The 13581-nt window shown below is 51.0% G+C and overlaps 1 protein-coding gene and 1 long non-coding RNA gene across 7 annotated transcripts in view; one reads left to right on the plus strand and one right to left on the minus strand.

Moving 5' to 3' along the window:
- Positions 1-1309: 1309 nt before the first annotated feature.
- Positions 1310-6095, minus strand: LOC123574028 (uncharacterized). The gene is made up of 2 exons (XR_006698842.3): positions 5538-6095; positions 1310-3391 (listed from the first exon to the last, which is right to left on the minus strand). It is a non-coding gene; the product is annotated as an uncharacterized lncRNA (long non-coding RNA).
- PRDM6 (PR/SET domain 6) overlaps positions 4710-13581 on the plus strand; it is a 122062-nt gene continuing 113190 nt past the window's right edge. For all 6 annotated transcript variants that reach the window (XR_012414039.1, XR_012414041.1, XR_012414038.1 and 3 more), the window contains exons 1-2: positions 4710-4986; positions 5466-6066. Coding sequence is in view for 2 of the 6 variants with exons in the window: in XM_073994102.1 (XP_073850203.1) it covers positions 5481-6066 (586 nt within the window). In the remaining 4 variants the exon portion in view is untranslated. The remainder of the gene's footprint in view (positions 4987-5465; positions 6067-13581) is intronic.

Below are 13581 nucleotides of genomic sequence, written 5' to 3' on the forward strand. Positions count from 1 at the left end.
AATGGTGAGGGTTTTCCAGTTTTCAGTTGTGCAATACATTTTACACCCTGCACATCTTAGACTCACAGGATGCAGGAGTGGGGTATAAAATATGTAATAGAGTGGGGGGTCAGAATTCAGTAGCTGCTTCATAAAAGCTCAGGACAGAACACTGCATTTGTCCTACCCCTTCTTTGGACTGTTGAAGAAATTGAGGTCCGGATAGTTGGTGGTGGGTCACTGTGTCAGGGTCTAAGTTACCAGCAAGTTAGGTGACTCCAACTGATGAGAATAGTCAATGGAGGTATTGAAAGGATATCAAGTAGTACACAGCAGCTTAAGGGAAGCAAGTGTGGCCAGTAGCGAGGAGGCAAATCTTTGACAGTTCTTCAGGAGAGGTCCCTTTTACTGCTTTAGCCACTGGTTATAGGTTAGGGCAGGGAATATCCTGCTCTGGAGAGAAAACTGGCATCTTCTTGCTTCAAGTCTCTATTTAAATTTCACTTTCTAAGAGAAGCTTTCCCTGGCCATTATATGTAAAACAGTATGTAACCCCTTCCACTATATGTAACCCCTTCCACCTACATGCACTCCCTTTCCCTCTATTCTTTATTGCTTTTCATGGCACTTATTCCCATCTGACCATTACTCATTTATTACTTACTATTTACTTTCAGTCTCTGCCTCCAACCCCCTTCTCCATGATCCCATTTCTGAGGGGTAGAGTGTCCTCCAGAAGTTGCCTGTACCCTTAGGAGAGGAGGTTCCCTTAGACTCCAAGTCTGGGCAAGTTTCAAAGCTCCTCCCTTGGGAATCTCATAGGGATGGGGGTGGGGTCCTGGTTTTTTTTGTTTTTTTTTTTTCTCAGCGCTTTCCCCTTTTGCCTGCAATCCAAGATCCTCAGTGAGAAGGCTCTTCCCTGGTCCCAAACCATGGAGGAAAGGAGCTTTCTGAACAAGCGAATGAACCGGTATGGAAGGAGAAAGGGCCACCGCAGGCCAGAGTCTCTGTGCTGTTTGGATACCACATTTTCAACCAAGTTTTTGCTGGCAGGCTCAAGGGACCTGTCTGCTAATATGGCTTAGCAAAGATTCCTCCTAGCTCTATCCAGCCGTTCTCTCTCCATTTTTCTTTTTCTCTTCCCGCCCCTCTCCTTTCACCTGCAGCCCACCCCCCACCCCCATCCATTTCCTAGGAAAATAAATCTCTGGGAGGAGGCAGGAAGAGTGGATCTCAGCGAACCCTTCTGAATAAATGTCTATATTAATGAATTATTAACTCAGCCACCCGTGACCTTAAACCTAGAAGCAGGAGCACCCAGGGCAGAGCGGAGAGCTCCTGAATCCTTTATTGGAGTCCTGTCAAAGGCAACCGACCATTTGTTCCACTCCCCCATCAAGAAAACATAATTAATATGAAAGGCAAACTTTTGAATTGTATGTCAAATGAAATCAGATAGAGGGTCTCCTGGACAAAACCCCCTTCTCTCCTCCTACCCCTTCTGCTGCTCCCTCCCTATCCTGGCCTCCAGCTCCATCCTTCCCCTCCCAGCTCAGGGTACAATGGGCTTCCCAAGGATAATTTTCGGGGCGAAAATGCTCGAGAAAATAATGAATTTGGGTAATTTATCGATCCTGGCTCCTCTTCCCACTTGTTTTATTTTAGAGGTCGTTAATCAATGAAGAAAAACACCACCGTGTCCCCCCGTTTGCATTTAATACACTCAGGCTCCTTATTTATTCCTCTGGAACAAATTCCCAGCAAATATTCACCCATCGATTTGGGAGCCATGGATTTTTATAAAGGTTTGATCGCTTTCTAAGTGGTCGAAGTGATTTGTTTCCGCGGTCTTCTCAGTATTGAAGGGGGTGGGGGGAGCGGATTTGAGGGGGTGCATGTCCTTGCCGTCGGTGGGCTCACTTTCTAAAAACTACTGATACGCGCCAGGGTGTCCGTGACCAAGCGGGCCCAGGGTCAACTGTGTGAGGGGGGAGCGCCCCTCAGAGCGCGCGTAGCGTCGGGGGTCCCGCCTACGCTGCTGCGCGCCCTTTTGCGCACCGGGAGGGAACCACGCCGACCCAGCCTCAGCCGAACTCCGCTGGCATCCGGGAAGCCGCTGTGGAGGCAGGTGCCCAGCCCGGCGCCGTGGGCCTGCTGGGGAGAAGCGCGGGAGGTCCAGACTCCCGGTCTATTCCCTTCCAGACTTCTTCGTTCGCTCCCGGGCCTTCGGGGCTCTCCCTCAAACTTTCTCCTGCCCCCTTCACGGGAGGTCCCTGTACCCTCTGGGCCTTAGGGTCCTCGGGATCGACTTGTGCCCAGGGTGGGTGGGGCGGAAGCTTGAATCGGATAACCCAGGTACGCCACCTGTAGACGTAGTGGGCGAGGGGGACTTCGCTGCCTTCTCAGCTTCTTCCCTGGCCCCCGCAGCCAAATCTCTCCCATGGTACCCCCTCTGGCGTCAGTCTGGACCGAGTGGCTACAGGTTTGACTAGGGTGGGCAGTAGATGCACTTGGCACCTCACCGAACGGTGTTTGAATCCGCCTCCATTACTCATTAATGGCGTGACCTTAGGCAACCCATCTAAACTTTCCGAACCTCAGCGGTCCCCATCTACAATATGGGGGGTTAATGATAATGCCTTCCCCGCATGGTTGCTAGGTGGATTAAATGGACGTAAAGCGCCTACCCGCGCTCGGCACGTCCAAAGCTCTCATTAACAGGTCAGCTAATCTTATTACGAGAGGAACCCTGCCCCCTCTGCTTCCCAGAGTGTGGGCGGCATGAGGCCACCGAAGCAGCTGCTCCAACTAGCATTTCAAAATCCTTTCTAATGGTGGCAGGGGGTGAAGGGGTAGGGGGGAGGCGGGGTTGGGACTGGTAGAGGTTCTTTGAGACTTCCAGTTCTGGGGACCATGCACTTGGAAGTAGCTGGGTTTGGGCAGAAACAAGAAGGCAGATGACGGGACCGCTGCCGGAGTCCGGACTTCCATCCCTGGAGCTCACTGTTTCTCCCAGAGAACAGAGGAGTGTCCTGGTTTCTCAGCAATGAACCAGGAGAGTGTGAGAAACAGCATTTGTTTCTTCTCCCGTGGCCCGACAGACCACTCTTCGGCAGTTCTGCGAGCAGATTAATTGAAGCGGGCCTGGAACTTCATCCTCTCCTCCCGATGGAGTTGCTGGAAGTCTGCGGAGACTGCCTGGTTAGCCTCCGGGACCACAGCGCCGTGGGTTTTCCCTCGTGGCGTCTGCCTTAAACTTGGGTGCTATCAATCTATCCAACAATGATGGATGACCTTGTCATAACGACGCCAGTCAAAACATTTTCGGTTCAACTCCGTTCCAACCAACATCGAAGCATCCTGCATGAGACCCGGATGAAGTCTAAACAGCACGTTTCTCAGGCTCAGACAACTTGAGTGGTAGGAAAAGAAAAAGAAACAAGCAGAAATCAGGAAAGAATGGCTATTAATTGTTCAGACTGGCAAGTGCTAAATAAGTTAGGTTGTTTGAAGAAAGATACATGCCGTTTCTTCTCTTTGAGGTATGGCCAGAACCCCGGCGATGGGAAAGTACCTCCTGAATTGGTCAATTTCACACACCCTGCCTGTGCTCTCTACCATCTACTACCGAAAATGCCAGGAAGAGCTGGGGGGCAAGTGCCTAATTCGTGGGCGCCAGACTGCATCGAAGGGCTGCCCTGGCACAAAGTCTGGGGAGAGGGCATGGTGGAGGTGGGGCTGCACTCCCACCCTGTCCCTCTAACGTCAGGTTTTGGGTAGAGAAACCTATGCATGACCTCCGGGGGCAGCCGCAGGCAGCTGACTGCAAACAGCCTCGCCCGTGTCCCATAGCAGTTGTGCCACCAGATGTAACACTGGATACTTGCTTCCGGGCCCCAACAAGGAGAGGGAAAGAGCCCTCCAGAAGACAACCCGAGAGGGGGTCGGCAGAACGCTGGGTGGTGTCCAGACTCTATCGCAGCCACCTCCCAGCCCCACGACCAGGCTTGAGTCCCTCCAGGACCAGCTGCTCTCGGTCCCAGGACCCTCGGTCCCACGCCTCCCTGCACCTACAAGCCTGCCTCCTGGGCTGCAGACAGAGGGTTTCACTGTAGCGCGCAACCCGTCCCGCTCCGACCCCAACTTTTCTCCCCGGAGGATTTATGTTAGAGGTTGAGTGGCGGGCGAGTGGACTCTGGCACCCAGAAGCACTCCAGGAAAAACTGAGCCGGGCAAAAGCGCAAACCCGGTCTCGGCAGCGCGGGCTTGCTCCAGCGCCGACACTACAGCGTGTGCGGAGATGCATTCCGGTTGCCGCATTTCCACTGCTTTTAAGATCAGGGCACTGAGCTGGGACCCAGAAAAGACATATCATGGGCAGAAAGAGACAACAGGCTAGCGGGAGACGTCACGCCAAAAAAACTGGGGATGGAAGGGCGGAGGAGTTTGTGCGGGAAAGGCGCACTGGCGGTGTGGGTCGGGCCCAGTTAGAACTTCCTTCTTCCCTCTCCCCTCCCCTTCTTCTGGACTGCCTCCCCTCCCCTCTCCGTCCGTTCGTTCTCTCTCTCTCTCTCTTTCTGTCTCTCTCTCTCTCGCTCCCTCTCTCTCTCGCTCTCTCTCTCTCTCTCTCTCACACACACACACACACACACACACACACACACACACACACACACACACACACTTGTATTTTGTGCTGTCGTAAAACCCACGTGTCCAGCCGGGAGGCTGCCAGAGCGTGGAGCCAAGGAGCCAGGACGCGGCAGCGGCCCAGCGCAGCAGCCCACGGCGGTTCAGTCCGGCGCCCAGGTCCGCCCGCGCTCTCGCGCCCTCCGCGGGTCTCCAATTTTCTCGCTCGCACGTCGGGAGGGCTCCGGGCGGCACAATCTCTAGGACTCTCCTCCCGCGCTGCCCAGGGGCATGTAGCGCAGCCAAGGCGCACACTCCGCACACCCGCACGCTCACCGAGACACACTCACGCACCCACTGGCAGCGCCGAATTTTCAGGTAAGGTGAGGCTCGTCTGGGACTTAGAGTCTAAGGCTTGGTAGATAGGAAGGTTGGTGGTCCTAGGTTGGGGGCGGGGGGCGAGACTGTTCCGCCTTCTGGCATCTGAGGCCAGCGCGGCTCGGGCGCTGCGCCACCCCGGCTCAGGTCGGCTCCGGGCGCTGGCTGAGGGCGGGGGTTGCGTCCTGCAGCCGAGTTCTACCGGGCAGCGCCCTCCTGTCGGGCCCCAGCATTGCTGGATTGGAGCTGGACGCTGCGATCGGGGAGGCAGAGCGGGGTGCACACAGCTCCCTCTGTGCGGCGCCGCAGCTTCGGAATAAACTTTGAGCCCCAGCGGAGTTGGGAAGAGGGAGCCGCGAAACCCGGCGGCCGCCGGCTGAACCACCGGCTCGGGCGCTTTCTCCAGGGTCCCAGCGGCCCTCTTCCCGGCTCCATTCGCCCAACTCACGCGCCCCCTCTTCCCTGCCCTCTGCCCCCAGTTCGAGGCGTCGGACATGCTGAAGCCCGGAGACCCCGGCGGTTCGGCCTTCCTCAAGGTGGACCCAGCCTACCTGCAGCACTGGCAGCAACTCTTCCCTCACGGCGGCGTCGGCCCGCTCAAGGGCAGCGGCGCCACGGGTCCCCTGAGCGCGCCGCAGCCTCTTCAGCCGCCGCCGCCGCCGCCGCCACCGGAGCGCGCCGAGCCTCCGCCAGACAGCCTGCGCCCGCGGCCCGCCTCTCTCTCCTCCGCCTCGTCCACCCCGGCTTCCTCCTCCACCTCCGCATCCTCCGCCTCCTCCTGCGCTGCTGCAGCCGCTGCCGCCGCGCTGGCTGGTCTCTCCGCCCTGCCGGTGTCGCAGCTGCCGGTGTTCGCTCCTCTAGCGGCCGCTGCCGTCGCCGCCGAGCCGCTGCCCCCCAAGGAACTGTGCCTCGGCGCCGCCTCCGGCCCCGGGCCCACCAAGTGCGGCGGCGGCGGTGGCGGGGATGGCCGGGGCGCCCCGCGCTTCCGCTGCAGCGCAGAGGAGCTGGACTATTACCTGTACGGCCAGCAGCGCATGGAGATCATCCCGCTCAACCAGCACACCAGCGACCCCAACAACCGTACGTAGCCGCAGCCCGCGCGCTCTCTCCCGGGGCGCCGGCGGGCGCGGGCGCGGGCGCCTGTCAGGGAGGCGGGTCAGATAGGAGTGACACGGGGGTGGGGGGGGGGAGCAGCTGGTCCTGGCCGCTGGCCCGCGCCTCCCGGATCTCTGACAAAAGTTTTCTGGCGTTGGAGAAGGAAAGAGAACGGATGGGACGGCCGGTGGCACTTTGGGGTTCCCTCTCCCTCCTTCCTTCTCCTCACCTGCTTCACAGTCCCAAGTGTTTGGGGCCGGAGTCTCCTGTGGACCCGGCTTAACAAACCTCTGCCCTCCCGCTGGACAGTGCCCGGGGCCAGACGGGTAGTGGCAGCGTGTGACAGGGGGTGTCTGGGACCGGCCCTGCCTGACCTTAGCCGGGACGAGGGAGGGACCCTCAGCGTTTCTGGGGAGCACGCAAACCAGGGCTTGTTTTTGCTACTCGCCACCCCACCTCTGGTGGTGACTGCGTCAGGTCATTTTTGGGCCGCGGGGTTGTGGGGGAACCGGCCGGAAGCTGTTCGCTGGCGAGGCCTCACCAGAGTAGGAATTTTGGTTGATATTGAGTCCGTTTCTCCTTGAAGGCAGGCAGTATTCTTAGATCTACTGTTCATTTAAAAAGGCGGAAAAGAAAAAAAAAATGACTGCTACTTACTGAGAAGAAAATTTGTGTTCTCCGCTGATTCAGCTGATCCCGCTTTATCCGCGCACCTTTGACCCCGCAAACATTCATAACCCATGTTGGTTTATATATTTGTTTTTAGAAATTACGGTGACTATAATTTAGTAAAAGACGCTTACTCCCCTCTTCCTCCAAGTTAATAGCAAATGCCTAACTAAACATCAGGATTCCTGTAGCTTCGGTTCCTATATCCACAATTTGAAACGCTTATCACAAGTACAGTTCTATTTGGCGATTTGGAAGCAAAACTCTAAATGAAGATCAAACAATATGTACTGCTTTATACCTGCTTCTTTTTGATAATTTCAGAAGTTATACTGTGTTTACACCTATACTGTGTTGGGAGTGTTAAACGTGCTTTCAGAGACTTCTGGAGATAACATTTAAAGTATGTTAAGAGCGTCAGATTGAAAGCAATACAGGATTTGAATGATCAGCATTCATTCAGCTATTTTCTTCATCTCATTCCTTCGTCTGGCTTCTGTATCAGTAAAGTTAATTAAAAACATTTATTTTTATTCAATTTTGAATAAGTTGCTTCTTGCAAAATGTCTACTGCTCTGTGAACTTCTTAATTCGTTTTAAAGCAAAATAAGTTCAGTTATAGCTTTTTAAAGGATTCCCTAAGTCGTTGATTTGAGGAAAAAACCACTGGGCAACTGCCTCGTGATTGAGGTCTATGAATATTTTCATTATGTTGGACATAGTTGTGACGGAGATAATAATTACCAACAAAAAGAGTAATCGTATTTACTTTTTCTTTATAAAGTTGGAGGGTAAAGCACTGGCTTAAAATAGTGGTTTCAACTCTTATTTTGCTGTGCAGTTGAGAAGACTTGTATTTCAGAGTTTCAGGAAGTTTTACAAAATTATACTCTCCCAACAGATTTCAAAAAATACTTATCTCCTACTGAATTTCTTGAATGTGTGTTTTTGAAGCAATTATTTTAAATTGTGAAATAGAGACTTTTAAAGTGCCTTGAAAAAGGCATGTCTTACTGCTAAGTGAAATATAGCCATTGCAGGCTGAGACTGCTTCATCAATCTTGCAATTTCACTTCTGAATTAAATATATGTTAGAGAAGTCACCAGCAGTACACCCCAAATCCCTGGCTGTGTGCTGAGCTCCTGTACTGTTCACAATGCAGTCTGAAGATTTAATACATTTTCACCAAAGAAAACTTAGACTAATCCGAGAAAGAATTAGGATACAGTCCTAATTAATATACGAGTATTGAACCAGTTTATTGCCTGGGTAACTTTTTTCTCTGGTTGGAGAGAATAAATTACAATTTTATTTAAATGATTTATGTTGTGTTAATCTTCTCGTATCTCCTGTTGAGCCAACTAGATTGTTTCAGTGTGTGAAGTGCAGGGGAAAAGACAGAAGAAAAAGAAAATTAGATTGTCCTGTTAGAGTTACACCCCACGTTGCTCCCTAATTAAAGGGCAATTGAGAAAGAAAATACAAAGCTGAGATACCGCTGTGTAATGCTGGGAGACCAGATCTCCCATTCTTCCAGGAACTTCTCTGGACAAGTAAGCTTAGGCACTCATTTGAAGCCATGGGATATACTTTTACAAAGATGAAACGTGATTGAGTTTAATCTACATAGGGGCTTAAAACAAGTCAGAAATACAAATACTGGGAAAGTCATTTCCTTTGGCAGGGGAAGTTGGCATAATGGTTATTGAAAGGCTGTGAAAAAGAGAAGCTTCTCCTCATTCTTGAGTTGTATGTGAGTGGGGGTGGAGGCAGAGAGAAGCTCCTATTAATTTATCATGTATAGATTTCCCTAGTTTTTCTTTTAGTTTTTTTTTTGTCATATCCCTCTAAAAGAATTCTGTGAAGTGACCACTTAGCATTGTTTCGTTTTCTCACTTCATGCTTAAAAGGATAGGTATTGAGTTGTTTTCTCATTTTCTCACAAGGTGAAATAAAAAGGGCAGGGTAGGGCAGGGGGTGCCTCCTTACTTCTCCCTTCCCTTATAGCGAAGTAACTTTTTGCCTAGGATCAGCAATACGTATCATTGCTCTGTAAGAAAAGAACTTAGGAACACTAGTTTCACCTTGAAACTTTATTGGCATCTATGACAAATGTTATAGTGACGGGGCTTGTAGCTCTCTTTCGTTCTAAAAGATTTTAAAACAGCAGAAACTGCAAGCTAGCCCGGGTGAGCTTCTCCAATATATTACTGACTCCGTATCAGTTTACCCTGGGACTGAAGTACGCTTTCCACCAGAGCTCTGAATGCTTTGCTGCTGCTGCTGCTGCTGCTTTCTCTTAAAAATCAAGTGGTGCCTCCTGCCATATAAATGGGGGTTGGGGCCCTTCCTCCCCCCTCTAATATTTCTGCCCTCATTTGCTGCTGGGCTGCCTGAAGTCATTGATTTAGTCAGGCTTCATCGGAGTGGCCTCTTCCCGGGTTCTGGGAGCTGGTGTGTTGCCGGAAACATTGTCACTTACTCTTGAAAAGTACAGAGAGACAGTCATGGGTGCGCCTGGCATGTCTGAGGAGCATCTCAGTTGTTCTCTCAGCAGAGCCCATTAGTTTTTCATGCCTTTTTTGTGAAGATGTGCTTCCCTAGGACCTGGGAGGGAGGCGGGAACTGAGCCACTTTGGGTGTCTGGGGGGAGAGTTGGACCACCTTGCAACTTTCCCAGTTGGGGGAGGGGTCTCTGTCCCCTCCCGATTTACTGGAACCCTCCTGCGCAGGGAACAGTGCTGGAAACAGCGCCGTTGTGTGCATGGGTGTGGGAGCAGGGCTTGAGGCTCCCTTACTGGGAATGCCACGCTTTCCAAGGGTTTAGGGAGAGGGGCTGGGGAGAGAAAAGGAAGTCTGAGCCTAACACTGGTTTGTCGGGTTGCTTGCTAAGGGGTCAAGGAAAGAGATAAAGGAGGGCGAGTGTTTTCTGACCTTCCCTAGTCCCTCCCCACCCAGGTGGAAAACGCAGGTCCTGTTTGGGCAACTTCCAGCCCTGTGGCACACCAGCAGGCTTTTCGTGCTACCGGGGAACATCCGCTGCGCCCCTTCTGCCCTGCGCCTCCTCTATCAAAGACCAGCAAGCACCTTAGATTTCAGACGTGGTCCGGGTGGGAGAAAGCTTTGGCTTCAGTGCGTGGGCTTTTGTGTTTCTCTCTCTCTCTCTCTCTCTCTCTCTCTTTGTATGTGTGTGTGTGTGTGTAAGCCCAGCCTCATCCCGTAACACACATGATTTAGCTATTTTACATCTTTCGTTATCTAGCGCCCTGAAACCGAACACAGAGCCATATATTAGATTGAGGTTAGAAGAGGTGGCGACTGTTTATTTAAGGTGATAAAATGGTCCATCAGCAGTAATCTCCATCGATATGTGCCACCAGGAGATGAAGGATGAGGGGACAAGCCACAATTAATTGCCCTATAGTTTTGTAGGAGAGAGTGGAGCCAGCCCAGACCCGCTTCGATCTCCTCTCGCGGCTCCTATTCATCATCTCCGCATTGTATATGGCAGCCTCGCAGGGGCAGGGGCCGGCGAGGTTTATCTCCGCGCAATATTCTCTCACCCTCACAAACTGGCGCTCCCATTTAATTTATTAATACAGTCATCGGAAGACAAATAAGACCCACATTTTCTCCCTCCCACCTTCTTGCCCTCCTCCTTTTGTCTCTCCCTCTTGGTCCCAGGGCCAAGCCGGCAGCCAGGCAGGGCAAAGAACGCCTAGAGCTTTTGCGATTCGCCGGGAGCTTTAAACTCGCCTAGAGGGAGAGTTCCTGAGAGGATTCCCACGAGCTGGGCCGCCCCGCAGGGTCGAGACTGCAATCAATTGACTCCCCTTCCAGCGGCCAGGCAAACCCGCCTCGCCTCTGGATCTACTTCTAGACCCTCTCCCGGGGCTTGGAAGACCCCTGCCGGGTGGAGGAGGAGTGTCGGGTGGGTGGCGGGGTGCAGTGGGGACGTCGGATCGTGGGTGATGTCGGCGGCCACGCCTCATGTTAGAAGAGAGCTTTTCGTGGGCAGGAGCGGGGTGGGACCTTCAAAACTCAGCCTTCGGCCCTGAGGCCTGGGCGCCCCACCCCGCCCATCGCTCCCCCTCAGCCATCCCATCTAGCCTATAGCTCGAGAAGGCAGTGGGGGGAGCGCAGGCTGGAGCCCCGGGGGCGTGAACCCCACGCGGGAGGTTCGGGACCGGGCACTCTGCCTGCCTACCCTCTGCCCAGCTGCCCAGCCCCCACGCCCCTCCCCGCCCAGGGCTCACGCGGCACTGCCAGCAGGCTGCACTCCCGGGTCCTCGTCGCCAGGCTGGGATCGATGGACGCCGGCCCCTCAGGTCTCGGCCTGTGGGACTGAGGGCCGCGACCTTGGCGGCGGTAGGGGAGGATTTACAGCCCGGGTGGGTAGTGCCGCCCAGGCGGGGAAGCAAGCTTTTCACCTACTCCTTGATTTCCTACGTACAGGGTGGGTGAGAGCCAGCGAAGGCCTCGGGCAGGTACTGGGGAGTGAAGATGTGGTGTAGCGCGCACTCCCGGCGCGCCTACACGTGACTGTTGGCCTCTCCACAAGCCAAAAACCCAGAAGCGTTTTATATTTCACCTTTCCTAGAACGAGAAATGAAATTCCAGAAAAGAAAACCATGGTCTGCTTTGCTGCCTTTACCTTAAAATAGATATATTGTAAAGATCTATTGCACTTTAAAGACATTGAAACAATACAGAAGGATAGGAAATTAAGAGTGAAAGTCTGCTCTTAGCTGCACTTGGCCTGGCCTTCTGATGCCAGTAGGTGAACAAGTCTGTAACCTAATGACAGCACCTTCCCTACCCTTAAACAGGAGCATTGACAGATTTATTCAAGATAGAAAAGGAACCATGATCTCTTATATTACCTAATGCTAAAATGGCATTTCAAAGTGTGTTGCTTAGAGCATATGAAAGAATCTCTCACAAATGTAAAAAAAAAATTATGAATAACAATTATGAACTTGTACAAAAACTCTTCCCCTGATTTTAAGAGAAAGTATGAACATTTACTTGCTTCCTTGTTAGGAACTTAAGTAGTTGTGTTATGTATTGCTTGCCCTGGAATGCTCTGTGTGTGTATATATAATATAATGACATATATACATTTATATATAGTTTGGGCATATAGCCTACTTCTCTTTCAAACCTTTTCATGTAGGTGTTTATACTCTGCTAGAATGTTTGTCTTGAGCATATTTGTCAACCCCAAGAAATGTTACTTGTTTTGAATATCCTCAAGCTACCCTGAGACTCAGACATAAGTTAGAACCCAAATGTTTCAGGTGGGGGAATTTTGTGTATTAAAAAATAACATTGGAATATAACATGTATCTTGATGGCAGTTGGTCAACTTTTCTGGCAGAATATTTTGATATAGCATGAAGTGGTTCACGAATTAAGAAGACCTTTGTTGGGTGCACTAATTAAAGTTGATTGACTTTGTCTAGCCTGCTGTGGACCTAACACACAGGTAGTCTTCTAGATATTGGTAGAGCCTCAGTTATTCACTCTTAATAGTAGCATAATGCTACTATTAAGTTTTTCAACTCTTTATGGAGACAAATGAAACAATAAGTTGAAGACGGCTTTAGAGGACTTCTTGGAGAAAGGCCTTAGCCACAGTTTTATTATCATGCGTTACAAATATTAGAAGTATGCTTTTGTCTTTGAGGGTAGTGGTACCTATGCTGATGTAGTTGATGGGATGACGTGTGGAGAACCATGTTGGAAGTTGACAATCTCTGGTACAAGCTGCTAGGGAATGAACACTAAACACTCTTGCTTCTCACCATTTGCATCATTGAGTTGAGCAGGAAAAAAAAAAATAAGTTAGGCAACTCCCTGGAGTGACTTATTTCTATTTCCATGGGCATATTGCCTTTGCTTATTGTCATTTGCTTTTACCTATTTTTGCAAAGGTGCTGAAAGGCTGTCTCTGAGGTCAGACAATAACATTCAAAATTATAGACATTATCTATGTATTTTCCTATCCATTCTCTTACTTTAATGTCTGAAAACACAAGAGTGTGGGAAAGAGGGAAACCTCTATAACTCAATCATGCTACAGCAATTTTCATGGCCCCCAAATAGTTACTTCAGTGAAATATTTCAATTCAATTGAGTCATGAGTTTGAATGTTAAATTCTCCCAGCTTTCATTAGTCTTTTAAAAAATCTCTGGGTTTAGGGGCCTTGCAGTCAGGCAGCTTTGGCTGTGAATCCTTTTTCTGCCACTTTCTAGCTTCTGGTTCTTGGTGGAGTAACAGGGCTTGGAAATTGCTTTATCTGCAGAATGGGAATCGTGATACTTAGATAATATGCTGGTTGTTGGTTCCAGACAGGTGTCTCACACATAGTATGCACTGTAATTGTGTTTATTGTCTTTCATGTAATTCCCAAAATGTCTTGAAGTTTTTATTTTCACAATCAATAAGCTTGAGAGGGTGTGTGAAGTGTGTGTGTTTCAGAGGGGCTGACATATGGATAAGTGTGAGAATACTCCATCCAGGCCCTGGGGTCAAAAGCAGAGTCTGGAAGAATTTTAACAACAGTTCGTGTTGCTGGTAGAGGAGGGACAGAAAAGGGCATTTGTGTGAGGGAGACCCAGCGGCATGGACACTTCTCTACTTTGGGAAACAAGTTGTTGCTTTTCACCTCAGAGGTCTGGGGACATTTCTGAGAAGCTTGCGACCCTAATTCTTCAGCTCTCTTGGGAGGAGTGGAGTAGTAGCTGCTGACTGAAGGGAAGGCTTGGCTGGCTAGAGCCCTCTCCAGTGAGACAGGATGCTTACATAGTCAGCCCTCCTTTGCTGC

Source organism: Macaca fascicularis, chromosome 6, assembly GCF_037993035.2.
Source record: "Macaca fascicularis isolate 582-1 chromosome 6, T2T-MFA8v1.1".
Taxonomy (NCBI): domain Eukaryota; kingdom Metazoa; phylum Chordata; class Mammalia; order Primates; family Cercopithecidae; genus Macaca; species Macaca fascicularis.